Genomic DNA, 22,895 nt, shown 5'->3' with positions numbered 1-22,895 from the left:
TTTTTTGAGACAGGGTTTCTCTGTGTAGCCCTGGCTGTCCTGGAACTCACTCTGTAGACCAGGCTAGCCTCGAACTCTCGAACTCAGAAATCTGCCTGCCTCTGCCTCCCAAGTGCTGGGATTAAAGGCGTGTACCACCACCGCCCGGCAGCAGTAACTTTTTTAAAACTTGAATCCTTCATACAATTTTCCTAATCTGATTTCATTTATTTATTTACTTATTCATGTATATGAATGCTCTGTTTTTATGCATACCACAAGAGAGAATCAGATTTCATTACAGACAGTTGTGAGACACCATGTGGTTGCTGGGAATTGTACTCAGGACCTCTCGAGAAGCAGCCATTGCTCTTAATCACTGAGTCACCTCTCCAGTCCCAGCAGTAACTCTTGATAACTCCAGTTCTACAGTGTTTAAGTCATTTTATTATGTTTAGAGAAATCTGGCAAGCTTCATGTTTTTCAAATCTGTACTTTTAATGTTTCAGCAAGAAATATTTAGGCAATCTGAAGTCCAGGCTCTGACCTCAGTGTGGAAAGCGAGGTGTGGTGCATAGTTCCAGCCAGAGAGCTGTATTACTCCAACCATACTTCTTACATACTCCCATTGACTCTGCTTCAGTGAAGAGGAAAGGATCTGCAGGGTAGCCGTGGTGGGATCCCTAGCTTATCTGTAATTTCAACACTTGGGAATCAAAGCCACAATCCTGGGCTACACAGCAAGGCCCTGAAGACAAATTTAAAAGAAAAACTTTTCTAATCTTTTCCATGACCAGAATTTGTCATTAGGTGTAGTAGCACAGATCTATAATTCCCACTACTCAGAAGGCTGAGGCAGGAGGATAGCAAATTCAAGACTAGCATGGGCTATAAAATATGGAACTCTGTCCCCCCAAAAAAGGCAAATGAAACAAAAACAACACATTGTTTTGTATGAAGCAGTGCTTTTTTGTAGAGAAAGAAGCAGGGGGAGCACACTCAACTTCAGAAGTACCCGGGAAGGCCGTTGAAGGTTATAAATGGAAGTATAAATGGAGGCGGGTGTGGGGTGTGCCTGTGATCCTAGCACTTAAAAAGGCAGAAGCAGGAAGATCACGACAAGTTCAAGGACAGCCTGGGGCCTGTCTACAAAAGCTCTAGAGAGGAGGAGAACTGGAAGATATGCCCTGCAGGGGGGAACAGCAGACCTGTGGCCTCTCCTGCCTCTCCCCACTGCGATCCTCTGAGTAACGTGACCAGACAGAGTGGGTAGTGAGTACCAGTGAATCAGAGTAAAAGGAAACTGTTCCCGTGTAAGGATCTGAAACAGCCATGCTTGTTGTGAGTCGTTCCAAAGGCAGAGTCACACTGGCTCTCTCCTCACAAGAACACCTAACTATACAAACCAGGGGGTTTAAAATAAACTCACATACTCTGTTACAGTTTAAGGGAACTATTGCAAAGAACAGCATTTAAAAATCTATTTAAGAAGTATTTACTTTATGAATAACCCACAGCTACTTGACCATATAAAATTAGTAGTTGAAAGTCTTCTACCAAAGGGAAATGATACAGTAAACAGACCAAAGCCCAAATTATTTCAGAGAGTTGGGGTTTCTGTGTTTATGTATGTGAAGGTATGAAAGCTGATATTTCTCTGTTAACATAACAGATATCTGTGCAGAACCCAACTGAGGACAGAAATATCTTTTTTTTGGGGGGGTGAGCAGTTTGCAAAAACTCCTTTTTATTTTATTTATTTATTTATTTATTTATTTTTGGTTTTTCGAGTCAGGGTTTCTCTGTGTAGTCCTGGCTGTCCTGGAACTCACTCTGTAGACCAGGCTGTCCTCGAACTCAGAAATCCGCCTGCCTCTGCCTCCCAAGTGCTGGGATTAAAGGCGTGCGCCACCACTGCCCGTCAATTTTTTTTTTTAATTACTATTTTTTTTTTTTTAATTTCCAAGCTCACTTACTTCTGGTTTATTTGGACGTATTCTATCACAGCCCACAGATTTAAAAGAAAACCTAGGGGCTGGATAAATGGCTCAGTGGTTAAGGGCACTGACTGCTCTTCCAGAGGTCGAGTTCAATTCCCAGCTGGTAGCTCACAACCATCTGTAATGGGATCCAATGTCCTCTTCTGGTGTGTCTAAAGACAGTGACGGTGTACTTACATACATTAAATAAATGAATAAAAAGAAAAGAAACCCTAAATTCTCTTTGTCTTTCCAGTAGTAATTTGAGATCAAAGAGAACGGCTCTGGGTTGCTCGAGGTGTATATCTTTAATCCTAGCATCTGGGAGGCAGGCGGATCTCTGAGTTTGACGACATTCTGGCCTATAGTGAGTTGGAGGCCAGCCAGGAGAGGAGACAGTGGGGAAGTGGAGAGTAAGAGTGGTCCTGCTGCTTCCGTTGACTTGGAGAGAGCTTTGATTGCTCTGGAAAGGAAGCACATATAATAAACTGAACAGAAAATTCTAGACCCATATAGACTGCATTTGCTTCCCCCGTCCACTTCTGAGCTGCAGCCCATGCCATTCCAGAAAATGTTGAGGCCCTGTCTTAGGGTATACACACATTCTGTTTCTGAAGATAGACTGACTTTTCTCATTAAAACCCTTCCCCTCCTGATGCCTGACATGAACAAGCTTACCTTCCAGTGTATTACTTACCTCATTGCTAGGACAGAATATCTGGCTACAGCAAGATAAGGAGAAGGGTTTATTTTAGATTGTAGTTCTAGGCACAGCACACAGGGTACATCATGGCGAAGAACTGGTCATGTTCCACACTCAGGGAGCAGGAGATGAATGCTAGTGCCTAGCATACTTTCTGTCTTTTAGTCATGGGACTCTGGCCCATGGGCTGATGCTGCCTACAGTTAACCTAATCTAGATAGCCCCTAACAGGCATGCCGATGCTTGTTTACCAGATCCTGTCATGTTGACAGAATTAACTGTCTGACCAGACTTAAATGATAAAGTGAGGAGTTCTCTGGAGGGAAGGAGAGGGGAGTGTGGAACTAGGAATGGGGTTTAGAGACTATATCTTTTTTTTTTTTTTTTTGAGACAGGGTTTCTCTGTATAGTCCTGGCTGTCCTGGAACTCACTCTGTAGACCAGGCTAGGACTATATCATATTTTATCTCATGTAGAGTCTGCATTTAATAAAGATAGGTAAGTCACAGGTCTGGAGAGATGGCTCAGTGGGTAAGAACACTTGTTCTTGCAGAGGGCCTGAGTTTGATTCCATGCGCTTATTGTTGGCTCACAACCATCTGTAACCCTAGTTCCAGGGATTCGTGTATGAATGTATGCATGTATGTGGTACACATAGACACATGCAGGCAAAGCATTCATACGTGTAAAATAAAATCTTTTTTTGTTGTTTGTTTGTTTGTTTGGTTGGTTGGTTTTTTGAGACAGGGTTTCTCTGTGTAGCCCTGGCTGTCCTGGAACTCACTCTGTAGACCAGGCTGGCCTCGAACTCAGAAATCCACCTGCCTCTGCCTCCCAGGTGCTGGGATTAAAGGCATGTGCCACCACTGCCCAGCCGTAAAATAGAATCTAAAAACATTTAAAAAAAAAAAAAAAGACCTGTAAGCCAGGCGTTTTGCCCGTGCCTGTGATCAGAGCACTCGGGAGCCGGAGCAGAGATCATTATAAGCTCGGGGCTAGCTTGGGCAGCGTCTTGTCTTAGAGAGGAAGGAGGGATTGTGTGTGTGTGGTGAAAGAGGACTGTGTGAGGAAAGGAAGAGGGCTGACGGAGAGGATCAGAGGAGGGGCATGTAGAAAAGGTGGATGAGGAGGATGCAGTGATAAAAGCCATATGCATGAGACTTGCTTTACAGTCAAAGATAAAGGGCAACTCCTTTGTATTAAATTCCGCTACTAGTGTCTCATGTTTGAATTAAATTCCGCTACTAGTGTCTCATGTTTGAATTAAATTCTGCTATTAGTGTCTCATGTTCTAATATTGCAAAGCACTTCTACCTCTTGAGATGTGGGGGGGCGGGTGAGTGATTTCTCTGCTTTTAAGAAAATAACATCCTGGTGACTGGAGAGATGTTCAGCAGTTAAGAGCACTGACTGCTCTTCCAGAGGTTCTGAGTTCAATTCCCAGCAACCACATGGTGGCTCACAACCATCTGTAATGGGATCTGGTGCCCTCTTCTGGTGTGTCTAAAAATAGCATATATATATATATATATGTGTGTGTGTGTATATATATATATATATGAAATAAATCTAAGAAAAGAACATTCTCTATTTGTTGAGATTCAGTGGGCAGTTTATCATCTATTATGTAGTAAAGATTTTTTTTAAAGATTTATTTATTTCATGTATGTGAGTACACTGTAGCTGTCTACAGACACACCAGAAAAGGGCATCAGATCCCATTACAGATGATTGTGAGCCACCATGTGGTTGCTGGGAATTGAACTCAGGACCTGTGGAAGAGGAGTCAGTGCTCTTAACCACTGAGCCATCTCTCCAGCCCATAAAGATTGTTTTTATTATCGTTTAGTTTTATGAGACAGGCCTGGAGCTGATGGCAGTCCTTCCACTCGAGTCTCCCCGCTGCTAGAATTACTGGTTTGCACTGCTGCTGTTGTTGGCTGCCAAGATTGTTTTATATGATTAGTGCATTAGTCAGGGTTCTCTAAAGAAACAAAACTGACAGAATGAGTTTGTGTTACAAAGGAGATTTATCAGATTGGCTTCCATGATATGGACTGGATAGTCCGACAATGGCTTGTCTGCATGCTGGAGCAGCTGAGTCCACAGGGCCAGTTTCTCAGCAGTTCCAAGCTGGCACTTACAGCCAGGGGAATTTCTGGAGAATCACTCATCTTCAACCCACATGGAAGGCTGAAGAAGGTGGTTCCAGGGTCAGCAGAGGATGGCAACACAGGCAGCCAAAAGATAGATCCAGGGGCTGGCAAGGGGCAGAGGCCAGCAGGTGAGGAGCATACAGCTTTCCGCTCATTCCTCTTCATATATGGTCATGAGAAGGATCTCCTCTCAGCCATCCTTCCGGGGAGAGCCTCACTTACTCACTCAGAGGCGACTCTGTTACTTGATTTCATATCCAATCAAGGTGATACCACAATTAACCATCACAGCATCACTTTCTGAGACTCGGACATGCTCCTCACAGGATAAAATGATAAAATCTTTCTGTGGAAGAACAAATTGCCCATGTTTATCAGAAGTCTTGAAGTGTTTCTCCCTGAAAAAGATGTTCATTGTAGAGCACTAGAACTAAGTACCTAATAATTAGAGAATACCCTAGTAAATTATGATGTACACACAGTGGAATTTGATATAATGATTCTTAAATAATACTTAAGAGTTAGTGCATATAATATGGAAAATATAATACTAGAAAGTTTAGAAGGTGATATAGTAGAATTGGGAATTTTTAATTTTATCTTTTCTTGCTCTCAGCATTTTAAATATGTTTATCTTGGTGAAAGGGTAAGGCCAACTGTGACTGTAAATGGCTGCATCAGAGTTTGTAACAGAAGGGAAGGGGCGGAGAGATGGCTCAGTGGTTAAGAGCACTGGCTGCTCTTGCAGAGAACCTGAGTTTACTTCCCAGCATCCATTTCACGTGGCTTCACAGCCACCTGTACCTCCAGTTCCAGGGGATCTGATGGCCTCCTCTGGCCTCTGCAGGTACTACATACAAGTGGTTTATGGATGGAAGCACACACACATAAAAATAAAAAACTTAAGAAGCTCTGTGAACAACATTCTTTTCTCCTTTTCTTTCTCCCTCTTCTTCCCCCTCCTTTCCTTTTAGAGACAGGCATAACTTGCTATTTAGTCAAGTTGATGACTTCATTTTTCAAAATATATAATGCAGAAATTAAATTTAAAATATGCAGAATTACATCCTTAAAACCAACGTATACTGCTGGGCAGTGGTGGCGCACACCTTTAATCCCAGCACTTGGGAGGCAGAGGCAGGTGGATTTCTGAGTTCAAGGCCAGCCTGGTCTACAGAGTGAGTTCCAGGACAGCCAGGGCTACACAGAGAAACCCTGTCTCAAAAAACCAACCCTGTCTCGAACCTCCCCCACAAAAAAAAAAAAACAACATCAACGTATATACAAGCACTACAATGTTTTGATAAAAATCCTTCTTTATATTGTTGTGGATAAATGTACAGGACAGATAATCTTTGTTAATTATACTTATTATTTACTTTGTGTGTTTAGAGGACGACTTGATGGCCCTCCTCCTCTCCTCCCAGTCTGTGGGTCTCTGGGACTGAACTGTGGTGCTCAGGCTTGGCAACCAGTGTCCTCACCAGCTGAGGCATCTCACATCACCTCTGCTTTTATCAGTTGACAACAGAGAAGGGTTAGATTGATGGTTCTCAGGAAGATAGGGGGCCTTTTTCACTTTGCTTTTTCTTCTCACATTTTTTTTCTGAATGGAACCTCAAGTCCTAGGCATGAACCCTTTGGCTACCTAGGCCCTCCCTTGGTTTTAGTGAGTGTTGAAGACAGAAACTTAGCTTCAGCCACTGGGCACTTCACGCAGGTGCAGGCATCAGTATGTGGTTATTTTGAGGATAGTCTTTAACTATGAGGAGAAAGGTAAGCTGAAAGCCAATGGGTTGGTTGTAAAGGTATTTCTTTTCAGGTCATTGCCCAGGTTGATTCTGTGGCAGCTGGGGAGGTCTTATAGGACACAAGTGTCAATTTAGAGGCGTTAAACATTATGGATGGCTCATTAGCTGGGTGTACAGCAGTACGATAATCTCAGGTGAAATTTAACCCCCCCCCTTTTTTTGAGCTAAGGTTTCATGGAGCACAGGCAAACCTTGGTATGTATCCAAGAATGACCATGAACTTCTAATCCTCCTCTTTCTATTACTTGAGCACAGGGAATGCAGGCATATACCACCATGCTTGCTTTGTGAGGTGCTGAGTCTCAAATGGAGGGCTCCGTGCATTGCTAGAGAGCAGTTTGCCAGCTGCTGATCTGGCCCCAGCCCATGTCCATTGCTCTTTTAATACAGTGGCCCTTAGGATGTGTGTCTGCTTTGCTTTTGTTTTTAACATGTTTGTAGTAATCAGATTAGAGATGCTAATTCTGAGTGATCGTGAAGGACTCTTCTAATCACTGTACTTTTCAAGAGTGCTCATTTAGAATGGCTTCGTTTCCCCCAGTTGGTAGGCCAGTAGCTGGCATGGCGCCTTAAGTGTTGAAAAGCATGTCTCAGCCATTGGCATTGATTGAAAACCTTAGGAATTTCTGCCAAGTTCTTGTGATCTAATCCTCTCCTAAAAGCACAAAGCTCAAGTGTGTATTGAAATGCCTGAGTCAGCTGCTCAAGGGATATACTGGCTACACTCCTGCTCATTCTTCCAGGATGAGATATCTCCTTGGTGACCCTAAGCCAGCTAGCTAGCTTTTACTCTCTCCACCCAGGAATGTATTTATAAAAAACACAAAAGAAAAATATGCACACATTCAAGCATCTGTCCTATATGTAAATGCTAGCCTTAGAATTATATTTCCTACTATTATTATGCTTGATTTCAGCAGATACTGGTGTGGCGTTTTTTATTTCATTTGTTTAAGACAGGCTCTCACTGTGTAGCCTTGGCTGGCCTGGAACGCTATATAGACCTAGCTAGCCTTGAACTCATAGAGCTCTACCTGTCTCTGCCTGTCAAGTGCTTAGATTAATTTAATAATTCAAGATAATGGCTTCATCTCTTCTACTGATTAGGGTTAATTTTATTTTTTTTCTCTAGCTTTCTAAGTCAGGAAGGCAAACGAGAGGCAGGGGCTAGTCACCATGTGCCTAGAGTGTGCACATGTTTAGAGCCACTTGTTTTTTACGTCCTTTCCCAGTATCTTTGTGTCGTAGAAATGTTGAGTGTAAATAAAATTCCACTGATGGCTGGTGAGGTTGGGGACGGGGTAGATAATGACTGACTGGCTGCTGTCAGCATTACTAAAGAATACAAGTAGTACACAGTAAGCATAATGCACTGCCATCCCGCGAAACTGGTGGATAAACAGACAAATTTGTTGTTCTTACATTGTGCTTAGCATAGCTAGCACCTCTGCAAGATTACACAACAATTGTCATTAGAGAAATCTAGTTCTTTTGGGTCTTGTTCTATGTGAATGTATATATCAAGTATACCTCTTTCAAAAACCTAAAACCTGAAGAAGCTTTTAAAGCACACACATGGTACAATTGGGAAATGCACACCTGACCCAATACAGCGTTCAAATGAAGATACTCTTGCCAAGCTGCCTTCAAGCATATGTACGGTTTATATGAAAATGAATTTCCTGTTCATCTTCCCAGTTATCTACATGTACATATGGATACTTCAAAATTTGTAAGGCTTCTGCTGGCAAGCAACCAGATAAGGGATGCTAAGCTACATTACGTACTCAAAAGAGATTTTAATGGGAATAGATTATCTTGAAAGTGCAAGGGGATCAGCTGAGCCGGCTTTGTGCTTGTATATACTTTGACACCTTTTTTTTTAACTACAGTAATAAAGTTTATCTCCCACCCCCATCCATGTGGAGCATCCATTTAGGCCAGGGTCCAAACCTTGTGTCAATTGAGGTGAAATACTTGCGTAGCATAGGGAAGAAAGAGATATATAGATTTTCTGACATTTCAAAGGTTCTCGTTACAAGAGATTCACATTGTCATGAGTGTTTCAGTGGGTGGAAGCTTTAAGCGTGTCCCCTCGGTGCTGGCTCAGGAGATGCGGGGTAAAGCCTAAGGACTCTGATAGCATTTGAACTCTGTTCTTCACTTTGCTGTAGATGTTGCTTATATGTGAGTTGTTTTGTTTTTTCAAGACAGGGTCTCACTGTGTAGCTTTGGCTGTCCTGGCACTCACTCTATAGACCAGGCTGGCCTCAAATTCTGCCTCCTGAATGCTGGGATTAAATGTGTGCATCACCACCACTCAGCAGATGTATATGAATATTTTGGTTTTCATTTGATTAGAAACAAAAGTATTAACCTCTTTTAATTTGTTTTTCATAGTCAAGTTCATCCGAGAAGTGACACCATATATCAAGAAGCCATCTTTAGTATCAGATCTGCCGTGGGAAGGTGCCTCTCCCCAGTCACCAAGCTTTAGTGGCAGTGAAGACTCTGGTTCTCCAAAGCATCAGAACACCACCAAGGACAGGAAGGTCATCCCTCTCAAAATGTGCTTTGCTGCTAGAAACCTAAGCATGCCAGATCTGGAGAACAGGTGAGCTGCCCCTTCAGGAGCACCACACTCTCAGCCTACAAACTTGAGGCTGCACCACAGCTTCAGTGCCTGCTGGCCAGTCAGTTATTGAGAGCAAAATGACGTTCTGAGATCAGAGATCTGTCTTTATTTTTGGAACCCTAGACGGCCTCAAACCCACCATCTCACTGCCTGCCCAGCCTCCCATTGTCTTTCTAAGGAAGTTTCTTAATTGTGAGTAATGTTACAGTTCAGGGGCCCCATTGTAGATCTGGGATATCAACTGGCAAAATGACTGACAAGATCTCTTCACTGACCTCCCTGTCTTCTTTAAAATACAAGCAATGGATAGAATAGTTTATAACTTTTCTTCTTGTTCTATAGCTATTTATGTTCTAGGATGACTTTATGTTCTAGGATGACTTTGATTTCATTAAATTCGTGTAAAAGTATGGGTTGACTCAGTGTTAGGCCAGAGATTTGGCAAAATGGTGTGACTTAAAAAAAAAAAAAAGAAAAAGAAAAACTTGTTCAAAGACCTAAAGATAGGCTTTGTATAATCTGCTTTCAGTCTTATGGTCTTCTCTGATCTGAATGCATCAAAGTATCTAAGCAAAGTAGGCTAGACCATGGGACACAGCAAGAAACTAAAGACAGGCTTTTCTTGTCAGGCATAGTACCACATGCCAGTAATTTCAGCAATAACCAGGCAGAAGGAGGCAGATATCTGAGTTCAAGGGTAGACTGGTCTACATAATGAGTTCCAGTCCAGCCAGAGCTGCACAGTGAGAAGCTATTTTTTGGTGGGAGGGGGTTGTAGACAGAAATTGAATGACCTTGAGCATATAAGGCTAATATTAAAACTTGTGCTTGGTGTATTTTACATAGTATCACAAAATTGGAGGTTATTTTAAAGACTTTAAAACTTTTTTATTCATGAATATGTGTATTTATTTGAATGCATGTTATGTGTCTCCAGAAGCCAAACCTGGAGTTACAGGAAGTTGCAAGCTGCCCAGCATGGGTGCTGGGAACCAAACTTAGGTCTTTTTTGAGAACATCAGGTGCTCTTAACCCCAAGCCGTGTCTTCATTCCAAGAGACTGTAGCCTAGGATGTCATCATTGAGGCCCCTGTGACTCTCACCTGTAATCCCAGCTCCTTGGAGGCTGCAACAGGAGAGTCTCTGTGAATGTAAGACCAGTTTGCACTACATAGTGAGTGCCAGATTAGTCTGGATTATAAAATAACTAAATAAACTAGCTTCAGAAAAAACACAAGGGGGCAAAAAGCCTTAATTCATCTAGTGCCTTAGGACTAGGACTCTTAAGTCACATGAATGCCTTCAGTCCAAAGAAGATAGATTAGCCCTTCCATTATAAATCACTTCTGAGGTAGATGCCTGTGTTGTTGCTGGTGTCGCTTGAAGCTGGAGAAAGGAGCACAGTATAAAATTTCTGGGGCTGTGGGACAGGGAAAGAAGGAAGACTGAAGTGATTACTGAGAGTTCTGCTACCTTTATTATTAAGACATCTGTTAGAACATAGCAACCTTGACTTGCCTTAAAACTCAAGGACTGTGTTCTCCTTGGTCCATTTATATGCTGGAAACACTTTCTAAAAACTTACTAATTGGGGCTGGAGAGATGGCTCAACGGTTAAGAGCACTGACTGCTCTTCCAGAGGTCCTGAGTTCAAATCCCAGCAACCACATGGTGGCTCACAACCATCCATAATGAGATTGAATGCCCTCTTCTGGTGTGTCTGAAGACAGCTATAGTGTACTCATAAATAAAATAAACATTTAAAAAAAAAAAACTTACTAACTTTAAGCCTGCCGGTCGAGGTGCATGCCTTTACTTCCAGCTCTCAGGAGGCAGAGACTGGTGAATCTCCGAGTTCCAGGACAGCCATGGCTACACAGAAAAACCCTGTCTCAAAGAAAAAAAAAACAAAAACAAAAAAAACATTTATTTACTTTTTATGTGTGTGAGTATCCTACCTGTGTGTATGTCTGTGCACCACATAAATACTTATTGCCCACAGGGGTCAAAGAGGGTACCCGATCCCCCCGGAACTGGAGACACTTGTGAGAAGCCATGTGGGTGAGGAGATTGAGCCTGGGTCCTCTGCAAAAGCAACAAGTGCTCTTAACCTAACCACTGAGCCACCCACCTCTATAGCCCCATATACTGGAAATGTTTGATAATGATCAGATTTGAACCAAGTGTAGAGAGCAATTTGGAAATGTTAAAATTATAGCAGGCTATCTGTGTGTGTGTGTTTGTAGCTCAGAAAACTAGGACGGGTTAGGAGAAGGGAAAGTGGTCTCCAGGGAGATAGGAAGTGGTCCTGAATTGCATGTAAAGGGAAGCAGACACGGGGACTCAGTGGAGACAGAAAGGGAGGCAGGTGGAGGAGGGAGGGGCAGTAGAGGGGAGGGAACAATTGGGAACAAAGCGTGACAGTAATCATGCAAGGATGCTGTGATGAAGCCCAGAACTTTCAGCTTAGCAAAAGTCAAATGCTGTATATTTGGGGGGTGGGGGTGGGTGCCACACCCTTCCTTCCAGTCAGATGATCCTGAGACTTGGCCATGACATGCTGTATTAGGCTTGGTCTTACGTGGTTAAGACCAGGGTAAAGATTCTTAGTCTTAATGCTGAAGAGGAATTTGTTCCTACTCTCACTTGAAGTACACTTGAAAATGACTATCATTTTGTAGGCTACAAATAAGAGACAAAAGATTATGCTTGCACTGTAGTATGCTCTAGAGGAACTCAGGTGGCAGAACTGCAAGGAGCTGGTAGGGATCACTTGTGACTTTGCTTATTTCCTGGGATGTGGGCACCTGTCCTGTGCATCTTCGCATAAAACAACATACAAAACCACCACTTCTAAGTAAACCTCCATTGTGAGACCTGGGAGCCACGGACTGTGGCACACTGGCCAAGCTACTTGTTCTCTATGTGCCTCAGTTTCCTCCTGAACAAAATTAAACTTCTGTGAGGATTAAGTAAGAAAATTATTATAAAGTTGGCTTGATAAGTTCTTAAAATTTCATGGGTGCTGTCAGTTTTCCTGGGCTAAAATTGTATCTGTTGATAAAATCAAAACACAGTCTCTTCAGCCGTATGGCTCTGTGGATAAAGTTTTTGATCACAAGCCTGAGCTCAGATTCCAGCACCCAAGTAAAATGCCAGGTTGGTGTCATGGACCTGGAGTCCCCAAGCCTGGAGACAAGAGGATCTTAGGTTTGTGGTGGCCGTTGAGTCAAGCCAGTTGGGAAGCTCCAGGACTGGTGAGAATAGACAGAATATGAGAGGAAGACACCCAATGTTGACCTCTGACCTCCATAGCATGCACAATTGCACATGTGTGTATGCATCACACAAACATCAAGGATAAAGGAATTAATATCTGTAAAATCACTAAGCCTTCCTAAAACACATGTCAATTTCTTTATCTGTGATTTTTAAATTTTAATGTTCTACCTGCATGTATACCTGTTCACCACATGCATGTCTGGTACCCCACAGAGGCCATAAGAGGTCAGCGTATCCTCTGAGACTGGAGTTACAGATGGTTGTGAACCTCCATGTGGTTACTGGGACTCAAATCCAGGTCTTCTGGAAGAGCAGACAGTGCTTTTAACTGCTGAGCCATCTCTCTAGTCCTGTCTGTTCCTTCTTGATGGTCACCTGGCGATTTTCAGTTTAGAATTAGTTGTCACCACTATTTTGTACATCTTTTTTGGCCATGCATTTTCATTGCACTAGGGTAAGTTTGGAGGAACAGAGTCATGTCAAATCATCTGTGTTAAGACAGTGGTGCATGCCTTTAATTAATCTCAGCACTTTAATTTCAGCTCTCTAGAAACAGAGGCAGGTGGCTTTCTGTGAGTTCTAGGTCAGCCAACACTACAAGTGAGACCTTGCCTCAAAAAAACAACAAACTGCTGGGTGGTGGTGCATGCCTTTAATTAATCTCAGCACCTGGGAGGCAGAGGCAGGCAGTTCTAGGCCAGCTTGGTTTACAGCGAGTTCCAGGACAGCCAAGGCTACCCAGACAAACCCTGGCTCCAAAAACCAAACAAATAAATGGCAGGTGTGTGCTTGGCTTTAAAAGGAAAGCCCAGAGCTGGAGAGATGGCTCAGCAGTTAGGAGCACTGGCAGCTCTTTCAGAGGACCGTTCACTCCATCACCCACACACTGTGCTCACAGCCATCTGTAACTCCAGTCCCAGGGGCTCAGACGCTCTCTGTACTCCATGGGCATCAGACACACACATGGTACAAGCACATATATAGAGGCAAAACACTCATACACATAAATTAATAAATTTAAGAAAGATAATTTCCAGACATTCTTCCAATGACTGTGCCATTTTATGCTAAATCCAACAGCAGCCAACAGTACGAGTTTCCACTGCTCCACGTGCTTGCCAGTGTTGTTAATGGCGTTGCGACACCACTGCAAATGCTCTTAGCTGTTCTGGGGCGGATGCAGTGAAATCTTGTTGCGGTTCATCTTTCGTTTTTTATGTAGAGTCTTCACTAAAATAAAAAGAGAGGCCGCTTGCTTTTATTCTCATCATTTTACTCCTTTGATTTGGCTCTGTAATTATAAAGCTGGTGGGTGGATAGCTGTGAAAATGAGTAAGCGGACGGTACTGCTGTGCCCACCTCGAGTTTCTCCTGCCTCGACAATCTAATTAATTAATGAAGCCGTCCGGTGAGAGAACATGAGCCATTCCTTAGCAAGCAGTACTGTGTTCTGTCAGAGTGGAGCCGTTTTAAATTTGTCCTTTGCGTTGGCTCACAGTACTTCATCTTCATTTTGACTTTTTCTAGTGAAAGGTAAACTTGAGATTTGTGACATAAAAATCACATGAGTGTTACTAAATTTAACTTATAATTTATGTCAAAGACAACCAAGCAGATATATTAATATAGGCTGAGCTTACAACTCCATGCTTCTATCTACCTAAATATTGATTTGACTTGTCTGATGAAACTAGAATTAAATTTCCCAGGAGTTCCTCAGTGGTTTGACCAGAGTCCAAAAATTTTTAACCTTGTAGCTGCCTCCTCATTTCTCCTATGGGCTCAGCTACTGGCAGGCTGCCTGCTTGTTTGCTATTAGCAGGGTTCTCATTTTCAAGTTTCATTTAAAACAGCTCATTTTCAAGCATTACTGTGTTGCTTTTATCAGTTTAAAGGGCGACTACAAGACTCTTCTGGATCCTGAACTCAGTTCTGCTTTTGAGTTTATTGGGTTTTTTGTTTGGTTGGTTGGTTTTAGTTTTGTTTTGTTTTGTTCTGTGTAGCCTGTGTGTAGCCTTGGCTTTCTTGGAACTAGCTCTATAGATAATGCTGGTCTCGAACTCACAGAGATCCATCTGCTTCTGCTTCCAAGTGCTGAGATTAAAGGCTTGCACTACCAACGCCTGGCCAAAGATACTTCATCTATTTGAATCTTTTTTTTTTTCTTTATCTTTTACAGGTTAGTATTTCTTACCAGGCATGGTAGTACATGCCTTTAATCCCAGTACTCAGGAAGCAGAGGCAGGCAGATCTTTGAGTTCAAGGCTAGCCTGGTCTACAGAACAAGTTCCAGGACAGCCAGGGTTATACAGGAAACCCTATTTTGAAAACAAAGTAGTATTTCTTTTTTATATATATATAATTTATTTTTATTTTTCTGCACTTGTGTTTTGTCTGCATATTTGTCTGTGTGAGGATATCAGATCTCGAAGTTACAGGTTTGTGAGTGGCCATGTGGGTGCTGGGAGTTGAACCCAGGTCCTTTGGAAGAACAGTCAGTGCTCTTAACTGCTGCACCATCTTTCCAGCTTCTTTTATTGAATTTTTTGTTTGCTTGTTTTTTTCGAGACAGGGTTTCTCTGTGTAGCCCGGACTGTCCTGGAACTCACTCTGTAGACCAGGCTGGCCTCGAACTCAGAAATCCGCCAGCCTCTGCCTCCCAAGTGCTGGGATTAAAGGCGTACGCCACCACTGCCCAGCTCCTTTTATTGTTTTCTTAATTAACTTGTCCACACTCCCTTCCCAAGAAGCCCAAGGTTTCTTTTTTCCTAAGTGCTGATGAGCCTGCCTCCACACAACGTCCTGCCCGTCTCGTCATCTGAGCTCTCCCACTATAGAGTCTACCACTGATTACTCAGGCAACGTCTTCTTTTATAAGCAGATCTATTTTCAGTCTTCCTGTTATTTATAATTACATTAAAGAACCTATCTGAGAGACTGTCTTGGGACTGTATATGGTGTAAAGGGTTTTTGTTGTTCCTTTTTTTTTTCTTCTTCCAGAAAGTAATCATTTTGTGCTTAGAGAAGGATCTTCAGTGCTAAGTAGGTCAGTAGGAGGAGTGAGGGAATTTTCTTGCCTGTTTCTTGCCAGTGAACTTTAGCATATGTCTAAAGAATGTTAAGCTGGCCTCAGTGACAGAGCAATGGGGCAGAAATAAGTAAGCCCTTCCAGGAATGATCAGCCCAGAGATGTGCGGTTTGAACTAAGAGTTGCTTCTCCTGACCAGCTGGGTGGGAATGAGAATGACTTGGAGTCTTTTTGCTAGGATGAGGTCATGGTAGTCATTGGCCACTGAGTGTGGGGAATTCTGTTTGTTTCAGACAGTCTCACACTGTATCCTAAGCTGTCCTAGAGTTTGCTAAATAGCCCAGGCTAGCCTCAGATCTCTTGCAGTGTTGCCTTAGCTGCCTGATCACAGGCTCCAGCCATAGCCAACTAGGTGCTTTTTGGTTTGGGAGTGGGTTTTTGTCTGTTTGGATTTTTTCGTTTTGTTTTTGTTTGTTTACAGTGGTGGGAATTGAACCTTTAAAAGGGTCAAGCATTCAAATGAGGTTCATCCCAGTTTTTATTTTTATCCTTTGAGTTATAACTCACTAAGTCAGGCTGGCATGGAGTTCACAGTCCTGCCCCTCTCTGCAGTATATACTTTATGAGTTTCACTTTCTGAGACAGCCTTGCCACCAGTTCCCTAAGCATTTAGGGATTGTATAGTAAGGCCGGGATTTGGCTTTCTCCGGTAGTTTTAGTATGGGTTTCTATTGTTGTGATAAAACACCATTGCAAAAAAAAGTTTGAGAAGGAAAGCTGTATGCCATCTTAGAACTTTCAGACCATCTTCCGTCACTGAGGTCACTGGGGGCAGGAACTGAAGCAGAGGCCATGGAGGAATGCAGCTTACTGGCTCACTCCCTAAAGCTTGCTCAGCTTGCTTTCCTATACAACTCAGGACCTCCTGCGTAGGATGTGGCAGTGCCCAGAGTGGGCTGGACCCTCCCACATCAATCATTAACCAAGGAGACGCCCAGATAGACTGGCCTATGGGCAGCCTGGAGGTACCATCTCAGCTAGGAGATGCCCAGATAGACTGGCCTATGGGCAGCCTGGAGGTACTGTCTCAGCTAGGAGATGCCCAGATAGACTGGCCTATGGGCAGCCTGGAGGTACCGTCTCAGCTGAGTCTCCTTCTCAGCAGATGACCCTAGTGTGTGTCAGGATGATTAACCCAACAAAAGACCACGGTTCTAAATCTCTTGGCTCTTTTCCAGCTACCCAATTTTTGCTGTAGTGACCTCTCTGAGCTTATAGAATTATTCCTTAAAATTTTTAAATTAATTTATTATGTGAATTCAAGCATGCCACAGTGTATGTGTGGAAGTCAGAAGGTGACATGCAGGCATCTGTTTCCTTCTTGTAGGCATCTGTTTCTTTCTTGCAGGCTCTCTTACTACCAGGTGGGTTCTTCAGATCAAAGTCAGGCCATTAGGCTTAGCAGCAAATGCCCTTACCTGCTAAACCATCTCACCATCCCTAGATTTGGTTTTTGAAAAGGTTCCTTAGGGGAGGTACCAGATTTATAAATGGTCTTACCACATGGAACCAGTTTGGTAAATTGTGCCCAGAAGTATGGAGGTTTCCACTGTAGTCTTACGTTGCCTCTACTACCACAGACTTTTAGGGCAAGGTCTTCAAAGCAGTCACAACACCTTTTGTGACCTATGACTGTGCTCCTTCAATTCTTCATTTTCTGCCTTCCCATTAGACTGTAGACTCAGGTACAAGCTGGGTTGGTTTTTTTTTTTTTTGTCTATGTTCATATCACTGTATCTACAACACTAGCATAGCATCTGCCATTTAGAAGGGGGTCCGTTACTATGTATTCAAGGAACCCAAACCCAAACCCTGGCTCAGGGTTTGAGAGTAATTGTTCTTCTCCTAGAGGATCCAACTTCAGTTCCCAGTACACAGCTGTAACTTCGGTTCCAGGGCATCTGATACCCTCTTCTGGTATCCATGGGTACCTACCATAAATATAAATACCATAAATATCAATACAAAGGAAATAAATCTTAGAAGAAAGGATAGACTAAGCAGAATTTGATGAGAATAAACATTTGCCATATAAAATAACAACTTGAAACATTTGGAGCTAGGCATGGTGGTCCAGACTTGTCCTCCCAGCATTTAGGAGGACTGTCAAGAATCTGAGGCCAGTCAGGGCTGCACAGTAAGACCTTCTCTCAAGTAAATAAAAATTAGGGCCAGCAAGATGGCTCTGCAAGTAGAGCTGTCTGTCATCAAGCTGCCTGTCACCAAGCTGCCTGACAACCTCAGTTTGGTCCCTGGGACTCACATGGTAAAAGGAGAAAAATGATTCCCACAGGTTATCCTCTGACCTCCACACTCAACACTAGTGTGCATATGTGCACACATACACATTAAACAACAACCCGTCCCCCAATTTTTAATACAAGATGAAAAAAGTAAAAAAAAATAAATATGCCAGGCAGTGGTGGCGCACGCCTTTAATCCCAGCACTTGGGAGGCAGAGGCAGGTGTATTTCTGAGTTCCAGAGTTCAAGGCTAGCCTGGTCTACAGAATGAGTTCCAGGACAGCTAGGGCTATACAGAGAAACCCCATCTCGAAAAACAAAAATAAATAAATAAATAAATAAAAAACTAGCAAGATAGCTGAGCTTGTAAAATACTTGGTGTATAACCCAATGACCTGATTTTGAGTCCCCCAATCCCACTGATGAACTAGAAAAACAGGGATGCCTAATGATGTTAGTAACTCTGGAGCCCACCCTTGGAACTGTTGGTCTATCGTTGGCTTAAACCAAGTGTAGTAATAGCAATCAGGAGGCAGAAGCAGTGGGATATCTGTGAGTGTAAGGCTAGCTTCGTCTACATAGCAAGTTTCAGATCTGCCAGGAATACATAGTGAGTCTCTGTCTCAAGTAAGTAAGTAAGTAAGTAAATAAATAACATTCCAAATTTTCATAAAGAATAATATTCACAAAAAGTAATGTTCTTCTGCTATTATTCCTTTATTTCAAATAATGCATTTCAGTTCATTGTCAGGCTTTTTATGGCTAATGCCAGAATTACCTAAGTAAAAAAAATTATATGTATATGTGTTTTTCTATATGTCTGTCCACGTAAATGTAGGTAACCACAGAGACATCAGATCACATCTCCTGCAGCTGAAACTATAAGCAGTTGTTGTTGCTATTGTTGTTGTTGTCATCGTTGTCATTCGAACCACTTAATTTGGGTGCTGAGATTCATACCACTTGGAAGAGCAACAGGTGCTCTTTAATCAGTGAGCAATCTCTCCAGATCCTAATTATTTATTTGTTTATTTACTTATTTACATATGTTTATTTATTGGTTTTTCAAGACAGTTTCTCCGTGTGTAGCCCTGGCTATCCTGAAACTCACTCTGTAGACCAGGCTGGCCTCTGCCTTCCAAGTGCTAGGATTAAAGAAGTGTGTCACTGCCACCCAGCTATTATTTTTAAAATATCAGTTCTCTTAGCTTTATATAGTAACGTTCACATATAATCCCAGCCTTTGATAGATGAAGACCAGAGGAGTGAGTGAGAGTTCAAGGTCATTCTCAGCTGTGTGGCAACTAGATGCCGGCCTAGAGTACATGAGACCCTGTCTTTTACATACATATATATATATACTTATATATACATATGTGTGTATGTATGGTGTGTGTGTTCCTTAGTAACATCTCGCTTGCAGTATCCAGCAGACAGTGGTTCTATTTCTTTGACATGGAAATTAAGGGAAAGTGAAGTGCCCCACTAGTGACCATCTCAGTACAACAGAAAATCCAGCTGTTGGTGCCCATTATTGTCCATCCGTTTGTGGTTTTCTCTGAAATTGAACTCTGGGAAGTTAAAGTGTCTCTATTAGACAAGCACAATATTATATTAGACTGGGTTTGCAGTTAGAATGTTAACTGTGGGTGTGTGAGGACTTCCCGCCTAGCTCATTTTTCCCTTTTCTCTCCCCATACAGATTGATAGAGCTGCATTCTCCTGATAGCAGGAACACCTTGATCTTACGCTGCAAGGATACGGCCACAGCACACTCCTGGTTCGTAGCTATCCACACCAACATAATGGCTCTCCTCCCACAGGTACTGGCCGAGCTCAATGCCATGCTTGGTGCAACCAGTACAGCAGGAGGCAGCAAGGAAGTCAAGCATATTGCCTGGCTGGCAGAGCAGGTAGGTGGGAGGGAGAACAATGTTTACTCATCCCCACTCAGAGTGAAAGTACTTCCCTTATGGCATATTTCTAGACTATTTCTACTTATGCCTATGTATATAATCTCCCTCCTCTCTCCTTCTTTCCACACCTCCATGTGCGTGTGCGTATGCGTGTGCATGTTTGAGACAGGGTCTCACTGTGTAGACCAGGCAGGCCTTGAACTCACAGAGAGCTGCCTATCTGCTTCTACAGTGCTGGGATTAAAGGCATGTGCCACCGTGCCTGTCTACAGATACTCAGGCAGTTATGTATCACTCAGTTCCTGGATATCCACGTGGCAATGCTTCTGTTTGTCTTTTGTTTTCCCTCCCTCACTTCCTTTCTACCATTTAACTTCTGGTTTCTAGTCATTACCCCTAGCAGCAGAATTAACCTTCATGGTATCATTGTACTATAACTTTTTTTTTTTTAAGATTTATTCATTTATTTCTTATATGTGAGTACACTGTTGCTCTCTTCAGACACACCAGAAGAGGGCATCAGATCCCATTACAGATGGTTGTGAGCCACCATGTGATTACTGGGAATTGAACTCAGGACCTCTGGAAGAGTGGTCAGTGTTCTTAACCACTGAGCCATCTCTCCAGCCCCCATTGTACTTACTATAACTAAAAGAAGTTTCCTGTTAACATTTCTCCTTCTAAACAATATGGGATGTTTTTCATGATTTAGGGTTAGGATCAAGGGACTGAATGATGTCTCAGTGGTCAAGAATGTTTTCTGGACAATCATGAAGACAAGATTTAGATACCAGCACCCACGTAACAAGCTGAGCATTGTACATGCCTGTAACTCCTGTTCCAAGGAATGTTTACACCCTTTCCTGGCCTCCGTGCACCATCTACACACACACCAAATACAGTAAATAAGTAAATCTTTAAATGGAAGTCTGGGTCTGTGTTAATAGACCAGAGCAGCATGCTTTGACCCTGCCGCAATAGCAGTACGCAGTCTCAGACATCACGAGAGTCAATTGTAGGAAAATTTAGAAAAATAGGTTGAAGGTTGGATTTGACCCAGTGGCTATACTTTCTCCACTCTTTCTGTAGAGTGTTTATTGGCAGTATTCTTAGGGACAACAGTCTCTATTTATATCCCTGCACTAAAAGAACTTAAAATATACAAAATACAGAATTAGAGATATAACTCCACAGTAGGGCACTTGTCTGAGACGTACAAGGTCTTACTTAGGTTTAATTCCCAATACCAGAGGGAAAAAATATACAAAATACTTTACAAGACATTAAACAAGATTCAGTTTAGTCCATAACTGAACAATGAAAAGAAGAAGCCCAAGTGGGCGCTGAAGATCACAGCTCATAGATCCCAGGGGAAAGTTCACATATAACATCGAAGTATGTCCCTCATTGTCAGCCAGCAGGAGTTGAAAGCCTGAGCTCAGGGTGCAGAGGTGAGTGAGTGTTCAAGTCCTGCCCTGCTGTGTTTTATCTCTGAATCCTGGTGCACCTATGTGCAAAGGGCTGAGGAGGTGCCGGTGCAGATTTTGTTCTACATTCTCTTGGTCTGGGTTTCTGTCCTCAGCCCCAGCAGAGTTCTAGATTTTTCTCAAGTTGAGGATAATTTGTTTTGTCTAAAAATGATGTTGGTTGTTCCCAAAAAAGTTCCAGTTTGGTAGATCTCTGGCTAGGCCTGACAATCTTGTTTCATAGTTTCCCAGGGAATTAAGCCACAGGACCAATTTTAGATGCTGTTAATTCTTCTCCTCCTCTTCCTCTTCCTCTTCTTCCTCCTCCTCTTCTTCCTTTTCCTCCTCCCCTTCCTCTTCCTCCTCTTCTTCCTCATCCTCTTTTTCCTCCTTTCTTTTCCTTTTTTGTTTTTGGGGATGTTTTGTTTTTGTTTGTTTGTTTTGTTTGGCTTTTCAAGACAAAATTTCTCAGAGTAAACAGCTCTGGCTGTTCTGGACCCACTTTGTAAACTAGGCTGGCATTGAATGAATTCACAGAGAGCCACCTGCCTCCCAAGTGCTGGGACTAAAGGCGAGCACCACCACACCCAGCTTTTCTCTTTTCCCTTTTAAACTTTTCAAAAAATGAATTTATTGTGTGGGTGTGCATGTGGCACTCAGGGAGGTCACAGGACAACTTGAAGACATCCTTCTCTTCCATCATGTGAGCTTCTGAGGATCAAACTCAGATGATTCCTTGACAGTAAACATTTTTACCAACTGAGATGTCTCACCCACCCAACTTCTGAAATTGTTGAACAGTTTAAATAAAAAACCATACAGTAGCTGCTGGGCAGTGGTGTGCACCTTTAATCCTAGCACTCAGAAGGCAGAGGCAGGTAGATCTCTGAGTTAGTTCTAGTTCAGCCTGGTCTACAGAGTGACTACCAGGACAGCAGGACTATACAGAGCAACCCTGTCTCAAAACAAAAGTAAGACATATAGTAGCCATTAGAACGTTTGTCTAGCATGCACTGCTCTTCCAGAAGACCTGGGTTTGATTCCCAGTGTCCGCACAGCAGCTTATAATGATCTGTAACTCTACCTTTGGAGAATCTAATACTGTGGGCATGCAAGTGGTGTATAAACATGATGTAGGCAGAACGCTCATACACATAAAAGAAATGAATAGAACAAATTTAAGTTTATATCAGTTCTTTATGTTTTTAAGATATGTTTATTTTTAGCCAGGGGATGGTGGTGCACACCTTTAATTGCAGCACTCAGGAGGCAGAGGCAGGTGGATCTCTATGAGTTCCAGGTCAGCCTGATCTCCAGGATAGGCAAAACTACATAAAAAAAACCTTGTCTTGAAAAACCAAAAAAAAAAAAAAAAAGTTATTTATATTTTATGTGCATTGGTGTTTTGCCTTGTGTATGTCTGTGTGGGGGTGCTATGGTCCTCTGGAACTAGAGTTACAGACAGTTGTAAACTGCCATATGGGTGCTGAGAATTGAACTCGGGTCCTCTGGAAGTACAGTCAGTGCTTTTAATCACTGAGCCATCTCATCAGCCCTTATATCAGTTCTTATATTTGGATCATGAGAGTTTATAGAATAAGGGGATTATTTTATTTGTCTATAGGATAATCCCCAGA

At 42.6% G+C, this 22,895-nt stretch overlaps 1 protein-coding gene across 2 annotated transcripts in view; it reads left to right on the top strand.

Annotated features, from left to right (window-relative positions):
- The window catches only part of Sntb2 (syntrophin beta 2), an 80,929-nt gene that overhangs the window by 37,208 nt on the left and 20,826 nt on the right, over positions 1-22,895 (top strand). Inside the window, exons 2-3 of one of the 2 annotated variants that reach the window (XM_028768675.1) lie at positions 9,029-9,242; positions 19,579-19,789. In XM_028768675.1, coding sequence (XP_028624508.1) covers positions 9,029-9,242; positions 19,579-19,789 — 425 coding nt within the window. Of the gene's footprint in view, positions 1-9,028; positions 9,243-19,578; positions 19,811-22,895 lie in introns of both variants that reach the window. The other variant, XM_028768676.1, reaches the window with a different exon arrangement.

Source organism: Grammomys surdaster, unplaced genomic scaffold (genome assembly GCF_004785775.1).
Source record: "Grammomys surdaster isolate TR1022 unplaced genomic scaffold, NIH_TR_1.0 187, whole genome shotgun sequence".
NCBI classification, from domain to species: Eukaryota; Metazoa; Chordata; class Mammalia; order Rodentia; family Muridae; genus Grammomys; species Grammomys surdaster.
This window is presented reverse-complemented; position numbering and strand designations above follow the sequence as displayed.